Here is a 25,544-nt window from a genome sequence, read left to right on the forward strand (position 1 = left end):
AACAGACACGGAGGGAACATTTCCCAGATTTTCTGTGAAGAAATAAGTTTATTTGAAGAACACCTACAGAAAGTAGAACTTCCTAAACTTTGCTGGAAATGGGACTCATTCATAGAGCCACACTAACAAAGTAGAAAGAAAAGTACAGGAAATCCTGTTGCTGCTATCAGGAATATTTTAAACTTAACTTGGTTCTGCTTTGAAGATAGATCTCCTATCATTGCCTTTTTTCTCTAATCAATTCCAGCTTTTTACAGTCAATTAAAAGACACTGCTCAAAAGCTGAGCTTATCTTGCTAAATCAAAGCCTTTGCAGATCTACAAACTGTTCAGGCTTTGCAGCTTGTTTTCATCAGTCCGTAGTTAGGGCAACTTTGCCAGTTTGGATCTGGAATCTGACAAGGTTAAAGGCTTGCTTGCAACCCAACTGGAAAGCTGTCAGATGAGAATATACCATCATGTAGCTAGTTAAAGCAGTAGATTCTATGGCCCTCAGCCTATTCTACTGTCAGGTTCTACAGAATGTTTTTAATTTAGATTTAAGGCTTTATGTGACACATAAGATAGCAGGATTCTATGAGCCTTACCCAAAGGTTTACAGTGCTCATATTTGAATCCCAGTGGGCTAACCTAAACTGAGATTTTAATCCCCTCCTTTGGTGGAGGAAAATCCCTCAAACTCATTTTGGTCCCTTGAAGAAATGGCAGTGTGCAATCTCTATCTGACAAAATGATCAACTTAAAATTAAGTTTATTTTTGTAAATTTTGTAAATTTTTTGCTTTTAGTTTTTTGGGCACATTAGCCCACTGAGTTAATCAACAATCACATTAAACAGAAACATGGCTGTCCTGATTAAGTTACATAGGTAATAATATTCTCACAAGAAATCAGAAGAAAGTACCAGAATTGGCTATCAGTAATTGCTTTTTAAGAATCCATTATTCTAATTTAAATAAATCCTCTCTGTATGTCTGTTCGATTATTGCAGAGGCTACAACATCCAGCCTTTTAATGAAAATTGAGCAAATAAACCCTAAATTGTAAGTGTGATTATATCATTGTTTCATTTGATCAGACGCTTTTACTAAGTAGTCCTTAGAAAAAAAAGATACATACCTCTATCATTAACAAACAATAAGCATACATGAAATATATAATATATTTGAACCATAAAGGTCATGATGCAGCTACAGTGAAGCCTTTAAGCACCAAAGCCTTATTTAACTTACATTTCAGCATGAGGTTAATTCACCGACTGGCATCAATTAGATCTGATGATCTTAATAAAAGTTATGCAACAAAACAGCATAAGAACACTTGATTAGATACTAGGAGAAAGGGCAACATAAGGCTGTTGAGCATATTTAAAAATTAGGAGTGTGCTCCCAGGAGCTACTCTGTAGTCTTGGGAGAAGATGCAGCTGCTTAAAGACTCGAAGTCAGGGGCCACATTCACGTCGCATGCTCCAAAGCTCTTCTTTTTCTCCGCCAGATGACTCAAAAGCTAACACAGACCTGCTGAAATGATCGTAGCCTCTGCTTTGTTTTCCGGTTCAGCATGCACTACTAAGCTTTCGGGTCCCTTCTGGAAACTTCCAAGTCAGTTTTAAATCCCTCTTCTACTTCCGATCCTTTCATACTATAAGATGTGGGAGGGCTGTAATGATGTTCTTCCCTTCTGATGCAGCCCATCAAGCAACCAGCCAATGGGGATTTTCCCCACTTGGGCATATATACAATTACATAGGCATTTCAGGAATTTCCTGGAAAGAAGCCTCTGGGGTTTTATGAGCAAGATTGGCTTTTAAACAATTAAAAGTAAAATATAGGAGATTCTCTTGGGCATGTCCTACAGTTAGAAAGCAAAGGCCACTTCTGCTCATGTCCTTGCCAGCAGAAGAACAAACATTAGCTGGATTTGTTTGTTTGTTTGTATGTATGTTTAGCTTCTGTTTGTCCTGACATGTGTCCACTGGCCTCCAAATACCCAAATTAATTCCTAGCAGAATCTAAGGCATTATTCTTTTTAATTCTTATCCACGGAACTGCTAAAGTAGATGAATGACATTACTGCATTGCTGGGATTCTCTGTGGGAATCCTCACCAGAGGAAGGGGGCACATCTGTGGATGGATGGTCTCTCACCTGAAACACCCCAACTAAAACCCCTTCCAGCTCTGTATTGGTTCAGGTTTGGATACTTCTTCAGATCCTGTGATTCATGCCTCTGACCCTGAACCAACCTCCAGGTCTGTGAAAGCATGGAGGACAAGCAGGCATGAAAGACTCAGTGGTTGGACTCCTTGGGAATAATAGTAACTCCTTTGAGGAGACTTGTGCTCAGTCATGGATTCCAGAAGACCAAGGTATTCGAATGGTTCTTGACATTTCTGACCTCCATCAGAGATCAGTAAAGTACTGGAAAGAGTGCTGTGATAGTCTTTCCTTCTCCATCATTGACTTGTCCCTTACCTATGTTCTAGGTCTGATCCTCGGAATGTACAATATTGTCTCTGTTATTTTAGCTGGACTTTAATTGTTGATGTTACTCTGCCCTCACAGTATCTGGTGGGCTTTGATCTTGGTTTGTAGACTATGCTCCATTGCTTCTACTACTGTCATCAGCACAGCTCAGTATTCTAGGATAACTTATGATACTTCTATTTTATTCACATATTTATTTACTCACATGATTTATAGGCTCTTCCGAGTCAGAAATTCTGTGAAGCTTACTGAGCTGAGCTGTTGGTGTAATCCTGTATATAAAGATGATAGATTATCATCCCACAAGGAAAAGTAAATGAATATGCCTCTTTCAAAGTTCATCTGCTTTTTTTTTTTTTAATGCAGAAAGAGGGTCGCATGCAAACATCAGACACTCACCCCAAATTAAATACTCTTCTTGGATCATAACAGCTGAAGATGTTCGATGCTCCAGCCAAGCTGTAAATCTGCCACAAGCTTTCAAGGAAAGCAGTGACTTAAGACAACAAACAACTGGCCCAATGTTTCTCATTGAGCAAGGTCTATATCAGCATCATTATGCTTGTAAAACAGCAGACAGACTAAATAGAATTATTAGTTCTACCACTGGCCAAAACACACATAAGGTCATCCATTTCCCATATTGTAGGGTCGACCATGTACATTTTGTTTAATGCAGTAGTAACAACTTGCAACCTATGGCACAAGTAGGTCCTATAAGACCCTCCCTCTTTTGTATGACTGCAATCCCTAATAGCATGTTGCCAAAAAGAGCCTTTGCATATAGAAATGAAAGGCAGCATTGGTGACCATCGCTGTAACGTTGTGCAGAAGCCCTATGGGTATAGAACTATAGGTACTTGCTAAATTAATTGTGAACATGTAATTCTCATGCTTTCCTCCTGATGCCCATGATGGTTTCTTGATTGTCCCAATTCACTTGTTTTAGTGCAGCTTTTCTTAACTTGCTCTCCATTTTCATTCCCAGCTAGGGAATTCCCATTGATCTCCGCTTCAGTTACACCCCCATCTGGGTTTGTCTCACCTAAGATATTTTCAAACTGTTCTGTATTTACAATGCCATGCTATTTTTAAACATGGGATCATGTTAGTAATTAAAACAAGGATACAAGGTATAAGTATAGATGTACATATTCAATAAGCCAGCTTAAGAGAAAGTAATGATGTACAGTATAAATTACATTATGCACTTTATGGATTTTGGAGCTTATAGTATTTGCTGTACAAATACATTATTTTGTAGGTCTCCAATATTAAATATCAAGCATATCTCTGCTGTCTAAAGCATATCTTATGTATTACTCCTGTCTAGTCTCATATTAGATTAAAGCAGCCTGAAGCTGTTTTCGATTAGGATGTTATAAGTGTCCTTTAAGATTTCAAGTGATTCATTTCATTTTATCTGTAGAAATAGGTTAAACCATTTATTTATGGTGTAACAAGATTCAAGGAAGTGCTACAAAGACAAGGGAATCTAAAAATAAACGAAGACCTATTACAAACAAATATTTGTGGCTCAAATATATCCAGCCAAATAATTTTACAATCGCTTAAGAAATGCAAAAATATTCTTTAAGTTGGAAACAAAGGAAGCTGATATAGGAGTACATTGTGCTAGGATTGCAGTCCAAAAACCATTTCTGGGAGGGGGTAGGAATGTTAAGACATACAAAATGCTCCTTAACCTGCCCTAAAACTTTAAAAAAAAAAAAGGCAAAAAATAAACTCAGCTTAGAGGAGCTCTGAAGGCCACGACGCAGAGTACAGAGGGAATGGCCTTGAGGGACAGGAGGAAGAGCTTCTAAGAAAGCAATGGTTAGATAAGAAGGGCTTGAGCCCAAGCCAAGAAAGTAACTTGAGAAAACATCTCAGACAAGCCCCTCCCTAGTTCACATGAAGATAAAGGGAGGGAGGGGGAAGCACATACAGACTTGCAAGATTTTGTTACTATAGCTGTTACAATAAAAGTAGTACTGACCTACATGGCACTGGTTTCTTAGTCTGGTCTACCTTGTTACACTGACACACAGAACAGAGTCTGGTGGGCCACACTTACTGCTAAAGGAATGGCTGGGTTCCTCAGTCGCAGTAAACTATAATGTGGTTTGTTTGATTTTGGTCAGTGCAATGTACAATGCAGACTGTTGTAGTTCATACATTTTTAAAAATATTGTAATCAGGCTATTAAAGCTTGTTCAAAAAATCATGATTAAAACAAATCATGGCTTAGTACAATGTAGAGAGTGAGATAATAGCTATGTCAAGACATTAAAAGAAACTAGATTAAATATGACTATTGTTCCTTAGTTTGTACACTCCCCTCTTACCCCCCTCTTTGCTCTTGGCTGAGAAAAGAGTTTGAAGATGTTGCCTTGTGATCACCCTAATTTGTATCATCTCGACCAATCAACTGGATAACCTAAACTGTCCAGAAAAGCCAACTTCAAATGATAGTTTTTGGCTATATAACTAAAGTTAATATTCGATATAGTTTCCAGTTTGGACATTATGGGGAACTGGAATTAATTAAAGTAGAAGCAAATGATCTGAACTCTCTGGAAGGATGGATAAGGGGAGGGGAGAATGGCCTAAATCTAGAGGGACATCTCTGATTCTTACATTTTCCTAAACCAACGTGAATCTTAGCGATCAGTGATACGGTTCAGACATCACATTTTCAGTCTAACAACCCTTCCATGTTTATGTGTGTGTGCCTTCAAGTCTGTTAGCTCCTGGTAACTACATGGACAAGTCCATGCAGTTTTCTTGGTAACATTTTTAGAAGTGTTTTGTCAGGCTCCCTTATTTCTAGGGCTAAGAGGGAGGGAGTGGCCCAAGGTCACCCAGTTGGTTTCAGACCTAAAGCAGGACTAGAACTCATGATTTCTAGCCTGTGCCTTTAACCAGTACACATGAGATTTCCTATCTCATGAAATTACACTTTGCAATAATGGCTGAAATGAGAAACTGAAGATTAAGTGCTCCTGAAAAAAGGATGGTTAATCAGTCTGAGCTTGCTTTGAAATCTTGGTTTCTTAGGAGATGATTGAAGAATAGGTGGGGTAGTTAATACTTTAGAAGACAAAGAGAACATTCAAAATGTTCTTGAAAGAAGTGGGCTGAAAATAATAGAATAAAATGTAATAAAATGTTAAGCTGCATCAACAGAAGTATAGTTTTCAAATCACAGGAAGTAATAGCCCTCCTGCATTACTCAGACTCCATTTCAAGTGGTCATTTATAAGGATAATTTACAAGGATAAGTGGTCATTTACAAGTCAAGATCTGTCCTTTATCATTCCAGGGAGGGCCATAGAATAAATATCTAAATGACTGGACAGCAGAGTCCAGCTGGAATTTGCTGGATGTATTCAAGTGGAGGCTGGATAGCCAACTGATGTTTCAGTTTTAATTCCTGTAAACAGCAGGATGATGGACTCAGGGGCCTCAATGGCTACTTTCAATTCTAGAATCACAAATCACAGTTTGCAATTTGGATGCCACAATATACTGTTATTTAACAGATTAGGAAATTTCCATCATTAGAGAAAGTGAAGAAAATACAGGCAAGATCCATGAGGCTGTATTTCTGCCCCTCGCTCTACTTTCTACCTTCCTGCAGTAGAGAAGGAAACCCACTTCTGAGAGAGTCAGATGCTGAATGGGTTCAAGGAAAACCGGATCGATCAATTCAGGTAAATGGATGAGACACTGGAAGCCTGCAACAATTGGATACGAAAGAACCAATCAGAAGTGTGAAAATGCCGCTCTGATGCAGGCTTTTTAAAGAGGGGAGGAGAAACAACTCCATTTTGCCTTTGCTTTTTGTCTTTTTTTCAAAGGGGCAGGAAGGATTGTGGGAGAAGGATTTGAAAAACCACCCCCACTGCACCCAATGCATGTGTGCATCCCGTTACACCTCCACTGAGCAAAGAGTTCATGTTTGAGTTACCATGCCTTGCCAGTTTGGACATCTTTAAAGCCCCCACTAAGATAAGGTTTATGCAGAGTTGGTTGAGTCACATTAATCTTTGAGAGGGAAGCTGATGATACACTTAAAATATGTGGTCTAAGTAAGCTACCACAAACACAACTTTCCAGGAAAAGATGTGAATTGGGATTGTAGCCGTGGGTTGAAGGATTTTGACATTAACACAGAAAACAAGGGAGGGGCTCCAGGTGAGAAGGCAGGGATGCTAAAAGGCAGAGGGGTTCTAAGCACTTCCTGAAATGCTTCATAAGGAAGGAGGAGGAGGAGGAGGAGGAGGAGGAGGAGGGCTGCCCAGTGAAGGAAAAAAAGGAGATGGTCACAAGTTATGCTTTAGTTGAAGAGAGAAAGAAGACTCACTGGTTCAAATGCAGAAGAAAAGCCAAAATGTGATGGGTTTGATATTGCATGGGGTTAAAGAATCCCTTGTGGAAGGCTCCCAAGGAGCCAACGAAATTTCTTCTGTATGAATCAGATGCTCCAAGTTGTAGGGCAGAAGAAATCAAGATTTAGATGGAAAATTGATGGATGAAAAGGAAGTTGGGTCAGCAGATGGAGTATTCCCAACAGGCAAGAAGGAGCAACAAAGTGAACTAGGGCTGCTGAGATCCAACATTGTGGAGTTATATTTTGGCCAGGACAAATCAAGAGGAACAGCTTTTCTACATTCACACCTAGAGGAGAGTTGTCTCAATAAGAGGAAGAATGATACTTTGGACTTGGAGAAACACAACAATAGATATGGTATATTTAGAAAAAAGAAACTCTCAGAGCCATGGAGAGATCAAATGGTAGAATATTAAACTGATAAATGGAAGGGAACTATTGATATCCACTATAAAGGAAAGGAAGAAACAATGGAAGGGAACTATTGATATGTGAAAGTATGCATCTTGAAAATCTATTGATGTGAGCCACATCCTCTTCTGCAAGAAGGAAAGGATAGAGGCAATCGATATCCTCTAAAACAAATAACTCCACAAAAAATAGTTGAGATAGTAAAGTCCATTATAGACCTGAGCCTGCTATCCTTATTAGGAACAAAAATGTTCCTAGAACAAAAGGCAGGAACCTTTTTGTAGGAGGAGGAAACCACCTGACATAACTTTGGAGATGCCTTAGAAGCAACAAGGTGGTCATTTGGGGGGTTAACCCAGGATTCAGTGTGGTAACCATGTCAAATCAAATCTTTATTATATGGTCATAAACCAGAATAAGGAGGGTGGGGTACAGTCAATTAAAAAGCATAAAAGGTACATCGTAGTTTATAAAAAAAAAGTTTTGAAAGCTAAAAGATATAAAACACTAAAAGAATCTAAAAGGATCTTAAAAGGGGGGGTAAGAGCATTATATGGGTGTAGGGGAGCATAAAGGTTAGTATAACCATATGAAACAACTAATAGAACCCCAAAGTTATGGAAGTCCACGTACCTTGGAAAGGAGCCAAGGTGGTCCCTGAATGGCTGCTCTCAGGGAAAATTGAGGTCAAAGGTATGTTTGAAGTTTTGATGCTAGTGCTGGACTAGTACACCTCTGCTAATATACCTCTGCCATGTGGAGGAGAAGAAGAAAGAGGGGGAGCCTTACCTCCCATAAGACCCCTCCAGATTTTGTCTTGGCTGGAACCTGTTACAACCAAAATGCTCCAGGTTTTGGCACTGCCAAGCTACAGCCCACCCAGAATGGTTTGGCAGAGCTTCCAAAACACAATATGTCTTGTGTATGAAACAAAAACACATTTTCCATTCCATGTACTTCCCTAGTGATCATCGGTGGGAACAGAAAATCCCATGTTTGTTTAGATTCCTACCAACTCAAGGCTGGCTGGAGAATATCTACTTAGCAGAGGTGAAAGGTTCACATCTTGAATCTTGCCTGAAAATAAAATGTGCACATTTTCGAAGAAGCCACCATTAGCTCTGTAGCATGTATTCAGCTGAGTGTGGCATGGGTTGGCATGCCACAATGACAAGGGCAAAGGAAACCTGATTTCTCTGTATTTAATAAGCTCCTGTAGAGGAAAACGATACTGAATGAATTTTCAAGAAGGCTTCATCCCACTGAGTAGCTGCTTAACTACTATTTTATGCATCTCTTGACTGAATGTTCATGCTGAGAAAAGTCCATCGTGGAAGAGACCCATTGCAAATATAGTCTTTGAAGTGTTCTCCAGCACAGAAGCCAAGGGTTGGTTATATATCCAATGTGCAACCAACCTAAGCCATTTTTTAAATTATTGGGGAACTGGCTCAAAATCACATGAAATCAAGTGGGCTGCTTCTCATTTCTTCTCACCATCTCCATGTTTCACATTTTCCATTGAAACAACTGACCTACTTAAATTACAATAGCACAGATTCTGATCTGAAACTAGATATTCCTAGGCTCAGGGAGATGTATGTGATGAACGCTAGCAAAGATTCTGCCCTATAATGCTGCTAGAAAATAAAAAGGTGGATGAGATCCCAGTCAGAACAGCCCCAGAGATCGTTTAATGACTTGTAAGAGTAGATGGTATTTGTTTTTACTGTACAGTTGTCCAGGCAGAGATTTAGAGTTTTTATTTAGAAGTCAGACATTTAGGGTAGGGCCTGACAGCGTAACTGAATGTTTGCATCACCACAAGCAGTCTGTTGAAGGCGTTAAGGCATTTTTGAGAAACGTTTTGGTTATGCAGGCAAATTTGGCACCTCTCTGCCTGTATCTTAGCCATATGAAAACATCTGTGGAAGTTGGGGGAAAGAAGGAGTTAATAATCCTAGTTACTGGTTTCAAGAACTGTTTTAGAAGAGCTGTTTTGAGAAGATTGAGGGTTGTCTACAAAACCAGAGTTGGGGAGAACAGCTATAATGTCATAATTGTCATTGTTAAGCCTACAAAGTTCACTGGAGCTTCACCAAAAATGTCTCCTCCTTTGCATAAGGATCATGTATCTGTCACTGTACATGTGTAATACTTTATTTTGTAATAGATTTCTGTAACCTAAAGGCTCTCTCAGGACAATAAACAAGCAATAAAGAAGTAATAACTATAATAACTATAAATAACATATTATTTATATATTTTGTGTTTGTATATACTGGGTCTGTCTATCTATCATACCTACAGATATTCATATATACTGTAAGTAACATGAATGAATACATACAACCATTCTTAAAAATAGACACAGGTTTGCCTCTTGAAAAATGAACATTAGTAAAAATTCTCAGAAAACTATTTATAAGATCCCAGCTGAAGGAAAGATCTATACATGGAATTACACAACATGAAGGGTGATTGTATATTCCACAAATATAAGCCGGGCAATGGAAAGATGCTGCTTCTGATAAGTCTGTTTGTCAATGGATGAATGGACTTGTACAGATGGACACAACCAGGTCCCAAAGTGGTTAGAATTGTAAATGCTTATGCCAGCATTTCACATGGGGCTAAGAAACAACTGGTGCAAAACAGGTGTTACCACATTCCATTGCTTAACTCTCACAAAAACCTTGCTGCCACAAGGCTATGGTGACAGAAGTTTCCAAACTGTCTTGCAAAGGTATGTTGAAGTAATACAGCCTGGAAGGAATCCAAGTAAAAATCACTAAGGCAAGATCTGACTTGTTCATATACACCCAGGAGTTGATTATCTTTTCAGAGCTGATAAGAAACACTGTTAGAATCACAGAATAATAGTTTGGAAGGGATCTTGGAGATCCTCCAGTCTAACCATTTGCCCAGGGCAGGATTCCTCAGACAAATGTTCAACCTTTCCTTGAAAACCTCCAGTGATGGAGCTCCCATGTCTCCTGGAGGCAGGGTGTTCCACTGCTTAAGAGCTCTCACTTTTAGGAAATTCTTCCTCATTTTGAATTTGGAAGTCCCTCTGTAAAGTTCCCATTTGTTGGTTCTTGCCTACCCTCAGGTGCTATGGAGAATAAATCCTTATCTTTCTCCTGTGATGGCCCTTCAACTACCAGTAAAACTAGAAGCATCCTCAGGGGGCATACTTGACTTTTCAGAACAGTGTCTGCAGGTCAAGTTACATATTTCCCTTCAAATCAACAGGCTTGCCAATCCACACTTTAACCTTATCAAGATGTAGCTTCAGCTTTCCTATCCTCATCCAACCATAAACTGCCTCTGGGCATCAATGCAGCCTTCCCACCACACCCTTCAGATCAGATGGAACACAGAGCAGTGTCATCTGCATACTTTGTGGTCCAACCTGAGTCATGTCTCTTGGCAAATTTATTTCAAAGCTTAGCCTCATGGGATGGAAGAAGTCCCTTTTGTACCATTCTGTCCCCAAAATTTAAAAGCATACACACACACACATACACACTTTTTTTTCACCATAAGGTCAGAAGATCCAAATTGGACTTTGCCATGTATTACTTTTGACTCAACAGACACCATTTCACCAGGACTGTCTATTAGGAATGGCTTCTTTGCGTTCTTTTAAGTTCATGCTGTTATTAGTGATAATATTAGTTATTAGTGATAATATCTAGCTAGCTACTTCTTGTCTTCTAAAGGACTCCTTTTCCAGTGTCTTCAGTTTTTGCAAGTAACAGTTATAGTTGCATTATGGGTCCAAAATATTTAAGCTTCAGCTTCATTATTAATGAAGTGAGCAGTCTGGTTTCACTTCATCTAGTATTGAATTATTTGTCCTTGTTACAGTCCAGGGTATTCTCAACAATTTTCTCCAGCACCACAGTTTAAAGGTATCAATGATGCTTTGTTCAACTTTTCTGATAATCCAGCTTTCCTAGTTATATATTAAAATATATACCATAGCCTTGACAATACATGTCTTTGTTGTCAGTGTGTTGTCTCAATATTTTGTCCAGATCTGTCTTAGTCTTCCTCCCAAGTATTAGATGACTTTATGACATGGCTATTCTTAACTCCCCCACAATTCCTAACTCTTGGTATCAACTAGGGCCTCAGCATTTTTAGAACTTGGAAAATTATCCAAGGACATCAGAAAACCTTCCTGGTCTGTAAGTCTCCTGGGATGGATAAAAAATATTATTCATTCATGCATAGGTTAGAAACTGTCCATAGATCAAACTGTTCACCTACTAATCTGTCCAAAAAAAACAGAGACTTGATCACATTTACCAACATGGGTGACCATTCCCTATCCCGTTAGAGAAGATCATATCCAATGTCTGTCTTCCCAAATATGTTGGACGTTACTATCTATTTCTGTTCCATCATTTTATTTATATTGATTTAAATACACAAGACTAAATGATGAACTAATTTTTAAGGCAAGTAGACCAAAACACAAATTAGATGAAATAAGTAATAACTCACAGCTTTTATATGTGCATACCTTCATCTCTTGCAATATAAAAACAAAAGTAATGTCATATAACTTGCTTGAATAGACCACATGAATCATCAGTTCTCTAGATGCTCTAGGGAGATGTCACGGCTCATCTGAAGTGGGCTCAGAGAACAATCTGAGTTCTGCTGTTGAGGCCCTTATATTATAGTTAAAAGAACCATAATAAAATAAATGATGTTGTAAATGCTTACTTTCGGAGAACGGCAATTTCGTTTTCTATGCTGCTTTCCTTCCCTTTCAGGGCTTTCTTTGGGATGCACTTAACTGCAAAAAGTTTTCCAGTACTCCTGTTTTCAGCCAGTACTACTTCAGAAAATGCACCACTGGAAAAAAAAGTAAAAAGACAAAATACGTATTTAAAATTGTATGCACTGAAAGCAGAACATTTGTATCACGATCACTATTTTTCAGCACCAAATGCAATTTTATCCACATGATTAAAATATTGGCGCACACATTATATTCATTCCCCAAAAAACGTTGCCCAACACGTAACAGAGGATATTGCCAAGGATGGACACAGATGCAAATACGTCACCAGTATTAGTGCTACAACCAGCAGTCCCACTTACATTTTTGACCTACCCTAAAATAAGTTTTTCTTTATATTAATGAGGAATGTTGCACAACAAAGTTAAGCTTTATTTAGAATAAAAAAAAAGGAGGGGAAACCTCGCACCCCTTGCTTGACTCCACTATAATTTTACTTTTATTCGACATTCCTGTGTATGTTTATTTAGAAATTAGTTCCACTGGATTTCAAAATAGCTTAAAATAGGGGCGCATGGGAATTGCACTATGAAAGGATAGTTAAGCCACAATTTGAGCTAAATTTATATGCAATATGTTGCAGGCAGAACAGTATTCTGCAGTCTTATCAAGGGCATCCATGAAGAGGTCAAAAAATCAAAATGGCAGCTGCATTCAAAGCCCCACCCCTTTTTGACAGGAGTGAGAGATGCATGTAAAAAGGGGACTGGGGTTCAGTGGTGATGTCACGGTCACCATACTGACATTTTTGCCATCCCCTATGGACAACCATGGGGCTCATACATTCATCCTTCCTTGTTATAACATCCAAGCATATGCAGATATACACAAATGGTGTAAATGGTATGTGGGAATGACATTGGGAGACAAGAGGAAGAACCACAGACTAGACAATGGTCAGACAAGGGGCAGCTGAGTCCACAGAAGGAATGAGGGTATGGTAAATGTCTCAGAAGGGACCCTCCCTAGTTTCTTGGACTGTAAAGGCAAGGGGGGAGATATGTACTTTCAGACTTGCAAGACTGATGTCAGCCTTGTGAGGTATAGACAAGAAGCACACCCAGAAGTATATGTAGATATAGAGCAAAAGGGTACATTGTTACACTTTTGAATTTACTGGCTTTACATTTGACAAATATGCCCATCAAAACTTCATCTGACATGACCCACAGCTTCATCACAAAGAGACAACTTCCTAAGCCTTCCCTTGGCTGCCTACCCTCACAGTAGACACAACACCTACACACAGGAGGGGAGGGGAGGGGCAGTCACTATCATATGGGAAGGGGAGGGACAAGTGATGTTAAATGTACCATGACATCATCAAGCAAATAACACAAAAGTACCCAAATTGTGTCATTGGGTGTTGATGTCATGTGTGATTATGGCTTCTAGTGGCCACCTACTGTAATTCTGAATAGCTGAAAAAGAAAAAAAAATCCACTCTTCTTGCACTTGGCTCCCTATCTGGGTCATCTGGAGGAGTTATTTCCCCATCAGAGTGTGAGACTCTCAAATAGACACTTTTGCCGGCAGTGGGCTAAACAGCTTAAAAGTATTTTTCCAAATTTATTTTAGTAACTTGTGAAAGGGTAAAGATGCTTTACACCTAATCTGCCTCCTATTTTATATTTAAATTCTTCACTTCCATTTTTATCAGTATCTCATTAACCCCAAACAACTTTCTGACATTCCTTTCCTCAGCCGATTTGCATCTGTGACAACCTCCAAGGGATTTTCCTTCATGACTAAGCTTTGCCCTTTGAGATTCACACAGGTCTAGTGACACAACAGGAGTCTGACAAGGGCTGTCTTGAAAGGGAATGACTTGTCAAAGGAAGGGCGCGGCTGAATCCAGGGAGAAAACAAACAATGCAAGCAAGAAGTTAGTAAAACAGGGCATGAACTATAATTTGATTTCTCTGTGACTTATCAAATCGGTAAGTTGTAACGATAGACAGACAGACAGACAGACAGACAGAGATAGTTAACAGATATACAGACAGACATCTTTAAGAACATAAGAAGAACCTGGCTTATCTAGCCCAGCATTTTGTTCTCAGGGTGACCAATAAGAAGCAAGACACAAGGATCTGGCCATGATAACTAGTGTTTCATCTCACTGTTTCCTTCAAATCCCCTTTAAGTCATCCAGGTTGAATGTGTTACCAATGAAGTATGTTATCTGTCCTAAATTCTCCACCATTCAATTCAATGAGATTTCCCTAATTCTGGCATAATAAAGCCAGGGGGATGATGGGATACCAATGGTAACAATTATTGATTAATTTGTTAAAATTAATATATAAATTGAACTTAGGATAGCTGCCAAGTATAAAGATAAAATAAAACCATGATTTAACAGACCACACCAGAAAAAGCCCATTAAATCTGAATTTATGTCACTTTTGTCAAAATACATTGTCTGTGTCAAATGCTGTAAATGCTGTCATTTGCAGTAAAACCTCAATGTAATAGACAATCCCCTACTGCATATTTTATGGACAAGTCTTTGATTTAATGGACAGACCATTGATTTAATGGACAGACCACTGATTTAATGGACATTGAATGGAAAAAATTGTCTGTTGGATCCAAACTCAGCTAAACCAAGTTTTGTTAAAGCAAGGGTTTACTGTATTTATTAACTGTCCATAAAGCAGCTTGCTCCTATAGCAAATATAAGATTCTACTTTCCCAGGCTATTTCTTTCCAACTGCAAAACATCAAGACCTCTTTTTCATCTTCTAGCTGCCTCTCAGCTGTTTTCTCCAGTTCACTACCCAGACAAATGGGATGTATTCAAACACTTACAGCCGCAAACCACGAACCATCAAAAGCCATCCTGAGAAATATCAACCATCAAACACACACACATACACACATCCTCAGTTATTACCTGCAGAAAAGCCTCAAGATGATTATCTCGTGATTTGATGCTGCACAATAGCAGTTCCATACCTCGCATTTGCCCTTCTCTACAACATCATTTTATCAAGTACAAAATTCAAGTTCATATCGGCTCTTCTACACTTCTGGAATTTTAAGCCCAAACCTGACCATCCCTTTCCCCATCTGCATCTGAGGACTTTGCAATGCTTTGTAGTTGATTCCAAAAAGATGCCTTGGGGCTTCCAGGGGTACAAACAAAATGCCCCAGCTGTTTTCAGGAGTTGCCAACATCCCATTCCTTCATACTCCAAAGCATCTTTTGGAGTCAAATCCAAAGCCCTGCAGAGCCATCATACATATCAGTCTCTTTGTTGGGTCTTGTATATCATATCATCTATCCTGATTAGATGGTGGCTTATTGATCAGCTCTCCTCTTTTAAATCCCTTCAAAACTCTCGCTGCAGCTACAAGAGACTAAGTTTCTTCATTTCCCTCTGTTTCTCCCATCTGTATAAACATCTTCCTTTTCTTTTGATGAATTCCTTTTGAATCAAAACCTGGCTAGTCTGTTTCATCTGCTCTCTGATGTTTTTATTCTCTTATAACTTCTGATTCCCCCCACCGCCAACTATTTTGTAAAACCACATATCTTCATGTTGTTTGCAGTGCAGCAACTTTCATGTTTTCCCAAAAGACCCACTTTGCTAATAAAATTTACTTCCAGGAAAGGGTGTAATGTTAATTGTCCTCTCTGCCTATGGCTGGCCTGTATGTTTTGTCCATTTTCTGATTCATGATCCATTATTCAGACTTATGCATGAGCGAGCTGTGCATTGTATGAACATACTTGGTCAGGCAGCTGTTTACTATATACTGAGGTGTGAGTCATTGTCCTGGTTTAACCCTTCTCTGAAAATTGCGGTTGAAATCATCCCTTCATGATTTTAGGGTGGAGGGGAAGTGTTCACCACCACCAGTGCGATGTCAAATAATCATTCACATTTTAAAAGATACATATAAAGGAAAAACTAAACCCTGATTCTTGTTTCAGGTTTGGTTCAGCCATCATCCCAAGCTAAAAAGTAGTTTGTTTGGTTCTGACATAGCCTCTTGCCTGAACCTAGTTGCTGGGGCTTGTAAATCCTACTTTATGGCATAGGGTGTTGCCCAAAGCTAGGCAATGGTGGTTTATTTAGTAAACCATAATTAAAGAGATCAGGGCTGAACCTGATGCCTGAATCCAGCCTAGATGTAATGGCATGTGGGAAAGACCTTGGGAGGGAATGGCCAGATAAGAGACAGCATAGCCCATAGCCGGATAGTGGGTGGGGCAAGAGGCTCAGAAGGGACCCTCCCTAGTTTCTTGGGCTGTAAAGGAGACGGCAGAAGAACTGTACTTTCAGACTTGCAAGATTCTGTTAATGTAGCTTTACAATAAAGTAGAATTAGCTTATCTGGCTGTGTTTCCTGTCTGTTCTACCTGGTAAGGCTGACACTATACAAGAACTGAGCATTTGTGTCATGCAGTCATTTCCAAATCAACATTTACCTTCAAGGCTGGTATTCAGTGACATAGAATAATACTAATCTAGTAAATACTTAATATGTATATGTATATAAAAAGATTCTACTTTCCTTTTCTTTTTCCCTCCTACATTTATTTCTATGACACTAAAGTCAGAAGTAAATGAATTTAATTCACTGTTATTTCTGCAAAAGGCAATCCGTTACTTACTTGCAGGCATTTTTTACCCTATTACTTTCTGTGCCTGAAAATGCAATGAAAACCATTCACTGAAACTTAATGAAATTACTTATTTTACCTGTTGGAACATCTATTTACACAATATAATTATAGCAGTAGGATATAGGATGAACAAAGTGGATCCCTGACATACATAGTATTCAGTGGCTAATGGAGTTAACATGTGTACAATGAATAGAAGTCAGCAGTGTCCACAGGGTGCAGTCAAAAAAGTCAAGATGGTGACTGCAACAATGCAACTGAAGCTCCACCCATTTTTCTGCACATTTAATGTGTCAGGCACATAACAAACAGGTGGAGCTTCAACTGCATCATCACAGCCACCATCTTGGCTTTTTTGACCACGCCCTATGACAACTTTGTTAGGAACACAGGTAGTGAAGGATTCCCTGCACACAGAAAGATCTACACATATTAGAGCAGGGCAATGCTCTGGATTCAAAAACAAAATGGGGCTTTGGAGCACATGGGAATGTGCACATGGCATCTGTCAACTCCTTAAGCCAAATGCCGCTGTCACTCTGCTGTTGTGAAGACAACAGCACAATCCCAGGAGAAGACACAGTTGCCAAGAGGTGCAATGTGAGGACCTCTTTGGGCTCTGAAGCAACTTTTTGCTTTGGAACCCAAATACTGTACAGCCTGAATATATAGACATTTGTACACGCCTGTGCAAAGGTGTTAAACCAAATGGGCACTGTTGCCTTCATCATCATGATGACTTCCTATGAAAACGTTGAGCTGCCAATAGAACCCTTATATCTTCTGGAGTTTGATTTATTGGTTTTCAGCTTCCACGTTTACTTTGATCTTCAGCATTGCTGGCTGGGGAATTCTGGGAGTTGACGTCCACACAGCCTCAAGTGGCCAGGATTGAGAAACAACGCTATACAGTAACAGAAAAGCAGGACCTTCTTGCTTCAGCCTCCGCCCCTCGACCCTCCTAAAAATGTGGGATTTGTAGCGGTTTCTCACTTGGGCCTGTGTAGGTTGGAATACTGTAGTACTGGAGGTCTTACTCTAGTCTAGTCTCTCTACTCCCCTTTCCAATATGCAGACACCCCGTATCTGACATCTCCCAAAATCGATGTGACAGGAGCTGCTTGACTTGGGTCAAATAGAAGGGGACGCAAGGAGAAATGCCCACATTTGCAACTAACAGAGCACATGGGGAAGGAGAACAGATATTCTTCACACGCTTCTGACCTTTTTTCCTTCCTAACCAGAAAACCTCCAGACTCAGCAGTGAGAAAATAACCCTGCAACAATGACAGAATAAAGTACTGCTGAGAAGAAGAGGTTTCAACTCCTTTCTTCTCTTACACACCTCTTATTAGTACCATTAGGTGCAGCAACCTTGCTGGGAACAATAAACTATTTTGCTGATCCCATCACATCCAGTCTGGCCCTGAGATGAAAAGGTCTGGTACAAATTGATCACCTTAAAAAAAACAAGGCACAGGAGTAAGCATTTGGCCAAATTGGTCTGGGCTGGGAAGCTAAGTAGGGTTGGGCCTAGTCAGCATTTTTTTTTCAAATAATTTTATTAAGAATTATACATGAAAAGAATAAAAGTCAATACAAACTACAAAAAAACACAAAAAAGGGGGAGAGAGTGTAGAAAAGAAAAAAAAGAAAAAGTAATTTCCCCCTTCATCAGGTAAAAACAGGTTTATTAGCTTGTCACCATCTCTAAATAAAACATAATTTCTCTTCTCCCTGTAACTCATCTCTTAAGTAACAAAAAACCAAAATCCAAATGCTTCATCAATCATTCTTTGTAGCAAAAATCCAGTAAGGGCAGCCAGATAGAACTATTTTCCTCTTTTAGCCCTGATTAAGCAAGCCAACCTTGTAAACCTTCTCTGAATTTTTAAAATTATTCTTTAACCCCTTCAAAAAAAAAAGTCCCAGAGGTAATTTGCTGATCGCCTGTGTATCCAAGCAAAACCCCTTCAGAACTTTAACAATGAATGTCTTTCGCATGTCCATTAGATAAAATTTACCCTTTTATTTGTCACTTCTAAAAAGGTCTTTCCAAACCTTAGCAGAGCTCTTTTGTATATCCAGAAGAAGAAGAAAAAAATCCAGATCAATTTCCTGGTTTAATCTCTGTTCATCTCCTTTAGAGGATAAATCATCCATTGGATCTGTTTGCATTACATTTAAGTCTTGCTTCAAATTAATTTCATAAACATCCATTACAACTTGCTCTTGCTTTACAACTTCATTAAAGCACATTCTCTCCAATTTCTCAAGCAATTGATCCACTTTACCCAGTAACTTGGCTGAAAGGTATTCAAAAGTTTGCACTAAGGATTTTTGCTCCATTTTCTTCGTCCTCTGGCTCCCTGTAATGTCCAACCTTCAAGGTCTCCTTATCATAAAGAAAAGCAATCACCATCTCCCCATGAGAAGATATATTATAATAAACTCAAAACTATAATTCCAAATTTCTCTGGCCCCTTAATCCATTATTAACTTTCCCAAATCCATATACTAAGCACCCTTTTGCTGCATAGTCCCCCCCCCCAAAAAATCATATACTTTCAAAATGTTTAAGATTAAATTTACACCATCGTCTTTTAAGGAGGCAGAGACTCACCCAAACGAATATAGTAAAACCTTGCCAGTCCGAAGGGTCTTAATCCCTCCAATATACATAGTCATTAGCTATGGTACTTTGGGGGGGGGGGGGAACCAAACACCCAATAAATAATTAATCCAAAAAAGTGATTAAGATATGAGGCTCAGTCAAGCTTAGCATCCATAAAGCTGCTTTGCGAGTGTGTGCTTGATATAATCCTGACTCCCAGTCATTCCACTCAAAAGCCAATCATAAAACGACCATTTCCAGGGAGTTCTATATTCAGGCCCGGTCAGCATTTTTATGGGAGACCTCTGGGAAATATCAGGGCCAAACTGAGAAGCAAAAAATCCCCAACACTCAAGGAGAAGGCAATACATCAAGTCACTAAGGGTTCAGTTCAACTTGAAGGAGATTTCCTTTAATCATAATTACAGATAGAAAGATTGCAAACAACTCTAACACTTGATTAACCCAAAGATTCTCTTTATTTAAAGAAGAAAGGTAGTCCAATTAGTCATGTTCCATTTTCAGACAGTAGTTGGTTTTGCTTTCTTATATTTAAAAAATAAATTAAAATATCAAGTCTCAACCCTGTTAGCTCTCCTAATTAAAATTGCATGACCACATAACCCAAATCAAAGCTAAAAAACTGCTGTGCCTCCTGAACTAATTGAAGATGAAGGTGCCTTTTTTTTCTTTTTTAATTTTTAAGACACAATTCTTCAATGCATGGGTAGAGAATGCTAATTGGCCATTTCATATTCTGTTTAAGACCCATCCAGCTGGGCACAATTATTTGTTTTAAATATTTGTACTCAGAATGTTCGTGTATTTTTCTATCCTCCACCCACTCGTAATCACAGCTTCTTGTTAAAAACAAAAATTACCAAACAAAGAAAAAATTAACACGCTGTCTTAAATAGTCCCAAATTTAACTTCATTAGTATTCCGAAGGGAATATGGTGAATAAGCACAGAATTTCAGACACAGATTTAACTTTAATCAAAGGGGTCTTGACAATTCTCTCTTTTCCTCTTCCCAAGTAGTACAGGGAACTTGGAGGGAACTGAACTGAAGTGCAGGATTTATAACTTCAACTTCTGACTACTAAATTTGGGGATTGGGTGGGTTTTTTTAAAGAATCTGACATCTTATGACCAAAATCCAGCTTACAAACCAAACTGGGAATGAAACAAAGGTGATATCATGAGGATACGTTCTTTTAAAATGGTTAGCACGGTATCTTCATGCTGTGTTTCGTAGGTAGAAAGACCTGCTGGAAATAGAAAGATCCAAAGAAGAAGTGGCTTCTTCTTACAAATAATTCTTTTATACTAGGGATGTAGAAGTGAATGCTTTAGATATAACACACAAAATAGATGCATAGTGATTAGAACTTGGATGAGGGATCAACTAAGAATTCCAAGGCTATTGACTAGATTGGGATGTCCCTGGAAGACAAAACGGAATTCTGTAACACTTCCAGGAAATGCACAGATGCATTCCCTAGAAGCTGATCTCAGCTCCACCAAATACTTCGCTTTTTCTGCACAGAATTTATTTTCTCTGGGGTAGATCCTACCTACAAGCAAGGAGCCGTTGTAGCAGTTAGCAAAAAGTTAAGAGCAAAATGAGGGCAAGACATCTGGAACAGGTCAAAAGAAGCAATGGGGAAGGAAGAATTTAGGAAATCTCCGTAATTTTTGTGTATGATCCATAGGGTGCTCAGATGCAATAAATGAGGGGTCTTCTTTACATCTCTCTCTTTCACTGAGATGTGCAGAAGAACTTTTTGGCTTTGGCTGGCAGGAAAGGGAAAAGCAGCCGCTGCTAAAATGTCTGTTTTCTGCCTATGGATATCCACCCCCGGGTCTCATTGCATCAAGTCACCCTATAAAAGGTAACTGAGCAGTAAAGGAAGAGTATCTAGACCAGCATGCTGGATGGAGAATTCTGGGACTTGAAGTCCAGACGTCTTAAAGTTACTGTGGTTGGGAAACACTGAACTTGGCCAGTGTTTCTCAACCTTGGCAGCTTGAAGATATGTAGACTTCAACTCCCAGAATTCCCCAGCCATGCTGGCTGGGGAATTCTGGGAGATGAAGTCCACATATCTTCAAGCTGCCAAGGTTGAGAAACACTGGCTTAAGCAATATAAGCATAATCTGTGTCCAAAGAAATGCACGTCACTTGCGAAGGAGTCAAGCATGGCTCTTCTTCAATCCCCAAAGTATGTGGTCTCTTCTGCAGGGCAGCCCCCAAGAGGCTGTTCCCAAAACTTGCTGGGTTGTACCCTAGATTTCTACCACCTCCTTACGCTTGACCATAATGGTGCATTTCTGGAAAGTCATTAGCTATGGTACTTTGAGGGGAAAAAACCCAAACCCAAGTCAGTGCATACCCCACACAGGAATCTGGATTGCTTCAAAGATCCCTCTGCTATACACAAGCGATCTAGAGAAAAGAGCTGTTTTAAGTAACAAGATTGTGAATGGGATTGCAAGCTATTATGTGAGTCACTGTTTCTCTGTCTCCACTCTGCTCTGCAAATAATTCCCTTCAGATTGATCGTCTTCCACGTTCTTTTCATAATGTTTAGATAAAGAATGTTACAGTATAGCAAACTGTTAACAAATGTTAATAAAAGTCAGCATCATTATGGCACCAAATAAACATATCAAGCCATTAGAAATGCTGCCTATCCACCTAGCAGGGGCACCTAGGGAGGGTCCAAAGAGTCAAGATGGTGCCCACAATGGTGTATGATTCAAGCCCTGCCTCTTTTATATGCCAATCACAACACACCTACAAAGGAGCAGGGCACTGATCATGCTGTTGTAGCTGCCCTCTTGACTTTTTTGACACACACAAAGACCCTGCGTGGACTCCCCTGCTGATGGTCACAGTTGGACTTCCATATTCTGAATGAACATTTTATTACAGTCTAAGACCAGACTGTAAAAATTAAAATTAAAACAACCAAATGCAAATGGAGAATACAATAAAATCTCCTTAATTAAGTAAATCACCACCTTCTGCTGTCCAGTCTGAACATAGTGAGGCCTAATGGCTTGGGCACCGAATTTATATGTGATTTCAGGGCCTTGTCCTTAAGAAAAATCCTAAATACTTTTGGTCTGAATGGCCAGGCAATCTAATTATTAAGGGTTGAATTAGTTGGGAGCCCTTGTAAAAATCTGCACTGCAGGAAGACATGTTCTAAGGTTTTGATTTCATCAGAGGCACGGGGCATCTTCTGGGCGAAAGGGGCCTCTAATGATATCTACCATCCATGATTGCAGAGGGAAGGGCATTGAAGAGAGAACAGGATAACTTGCACAGGTATTGTGTGGGGGTTACAGTTTCCTTGTTTTATTTTAGAGATGATATAGCCTGTGCAAAGTTATTCTGGATTTCCAGATCTAGTCTTGGTTTAGATCAAGCCTCTTTTGCTTGATCCAGTCTCGTGGTTCAAAGGACATCAGGAGACATACCCAAGTGGAGCAGCTGGCTGGCCATAGTTCTGCACCATCTGGATGGGATCCATATTCCTCCTTCAGCTGCCTTAGTGAAACGCCCTCCCCTCCTACCTTGAGACATGCTATTTTTCTTCGTTTTTTGTTTTAAAACAAACCAAAGTGACATATTGTATATTTGAAGAAAACGGCCTCTGAGTGTGTGCAGACGACAAATACACCTGCAGTCTGTCATCACAAGCTTAGAATTAAGGAGCGGGGCTTCTTTTCCGGATTAACTGTGCAGTGTGTGTGTGTGTGTGTGTGCGTATGTCACTCTTTCCAAGAATGAACCCCAAGTGCTTTTTAAATGCTTAAAACTTAAGCAGGCAGTGATTTTTATACTTCTGCTGTTTTCACCTGGCTAATTCCTAGCTCCAGTGATGCAGAAGAAACCCTGATGGCTAGTGTGATGCAGTGGTTCAAGTGTTGGATTAGGAATGGGGAGAGTTTGCCCTCAGTCATGACACCCCCTCTGGGAGTGTCTTGAGGCCAGTCACCATCTCTCAGCCCAGCCTACCTCATAAGGCTGTTGTGGGGGGAAATGGGGGGAGGAAAAACTAACCAAGTTTAGTCCTGCTGAAATCAGCTAGATGCTGCTATCTAGCCAGGCACAATTAAATGTTCAAAGTGAAAACGCACAACATCTCCCAGCAGTGTGGAAATTTAATTACAATTCCATGGGAAACTTACAATAGAAGACCCATGCTTGATTAGCACACAGAGCTGTTCATCTGAAAGCATCCAAGCTGACAGTTTGTCAATCTGCTTAAGTCAACTCTAACAATAATAGAAAAAAGTTGTTAGAGAAAAAAATGGGGATTCCCAACCAGGCTGGACTCCAGCCACTGACTGCCTGCTTCAGCTCCATCCATTATCCAGCCATCCTAGGGTGTCCACAGAGGGGGATCAAAAAGGTTAAAATGGTGGCTGTACCCTTACAATCAAAGCCCCTCTCCTATTTTATGTGTCTTATGTTAAAAAGGGTCAGGACTTTAGTCATGCAGTTGTGGCTAACATCTTGACTTTTTTGACTCCCCTTAAGGAGACCCTTGCAATCTTTAGCAGATGACCTCTGAAGAATGCAGCTCTCAGTCAAGAAAAGATGCCCTTCCCACTCATGTGTCAAATCAAACCCAACCATTTCTATGTTTAAGAACATCAAGGAGGGATCCCTAAGGGTCATTTGATCATAGATGTCCATAGTCCTCAATTTATGACCACAATAGGCACCGGAAAATTTGTCATTAAGCACTGAGGTCATTAAGCAAGGCATCATGGGACTGCATCCAATTTTACAACATTTTTTGCACTGGTTGTTAAGTGAATCACATGGTCATTAAGCAAATCACATAATCATTAAGTGACTCATGTGGTTCCCCATTGATTTTGCTTGTTGGAAGCCAGCTGGGAAGGTTGCAAATGGCAAGCATGTGAACCCGGGACACTGCAACTATTGTAAATACATGGCGGTTGCCAAGTGCCTGAATTTTGATTACGTGACTGCAGGGATGCTGTGACGTTCGTAAGTGCAACAACTGGTCATAAGACACTTTTTTTAGTGCCATCGTAACTTTGAATGGTCACTAAACGAATGGTTCTAAGTCGAGGACTACTTGTAGTTTATATCTGCTCTGGGAGTTCAGATTGCCAAAAATACAAACCCCACGTTTAGCAAGCAAGCAAAAATATTTAATAGAATGTAGTACCATCTATGAATGATTGTCCTGAACCATTCTTAATTGTGGTTGAAAAGGCTTTAAAACAAGTTCTAACAGGACTTGTTGAATTCAGATCCCAAATTGTCCCACCAGATTTATCTAAAGGCTTTCAAAGCAATATTTGATAGAATAGTGAAGAAATCATCTACCTAGAATGTTTTGGACAAGCTGTCATCAGATGGGTACATATTATCTTTTCTGCTGGTAACACCAATTAGTCTTTCTTTTTAGACAAAAGTTCTTAAAGAAATCAGAAAAACCATTCAACCAATTTCTGATAATTAGTCCTGCTGCCCATTTAACAGTATGGGAAATTGCTTTGCCTGAAAAAAAATAACACAAGAGCAAAGAGGTTTGAAGAACCCAACAATTAAGCAAAGATTTTATCATTGTTTCTTAGGTTGTAATTCCTTCCAATAGACCTTTGTTTACATAGATGTATTGAAATACTGAACAGCTGAAATATTGAACATTTAAAAAACTGATATTTTTCCTTAAGAGCACACATACATGTATATGCATATGCATATGCACACACACTCCTCCAAGTTGAGTTGAATCATGATGACTTCAAGGACACATCCAAGTATCAACTTAGCATAAACATGGAAGTAATTTGTCCTTACTTTCTTCTCGGATGTTTTTTCAACTTCCCAGCCTAGCCTAAAGTTCTGGGATTTCCTAGCATTTAATATCTCCCATCCAAATATTAACCAGGTTTACCTCTGCTTAGCTTTTCTCAAGATCAGCCAGAGTCAGTTAGCTGCTAACATTATTTATTACAAATCACACAAACTCTCCCACTGGCATATAAATATCTTATCTGTTCGACATTATATTCCCCTATGATTATTTTTGCAAGCCTTCTTTCACTGTTATTCAAGACAATAGGGATTTTTCACATTTATAGAATTGTTTCATTTTATACGTTTTTTTGGGGTGGGGGGTGG

General features: G+C 39.4%; 1 protein-coding gene across 1 annotated transcript in view; it reads right to left on the reverse strand.

The window, feature by feature from the left end:
• The window catches only part of CAMK1D (calcium/calmodulin dependent protein kinase ID), a 213,719-nt gene that overhangs the window by 104,332 nt on the left and 83,843 nt on the right, over nucleotides 1-25,544 (reverse strand). The window contains exon 2 of the mRNA XM_088134853.1: nucleotides 12,033-12,164. Coding sequence (XP_087990979.1) covers nucleotides 12,033-12,164 — 132 coding nt within the window. The remainder of the gene's footprint in view (nucleotides 1-12,032; nucleotides 12,165-25,544) is intronic.

Source organism: Python bivittatus, unplaced genomic scaffold (assembly GCF_059951505.1).
Source record: "Python bivittatus isolate LINGU-HERP-01145 unplaced genomic scaffold, Pbiv_v1 ctg000120_np1212, whole genome shotgun sequence".
Lineage (NCBI taxonomy): Eukaryota > Metazoa > Chordata > Lepidosauria > Squamata > Pythonidae > Python > Python bivittatus.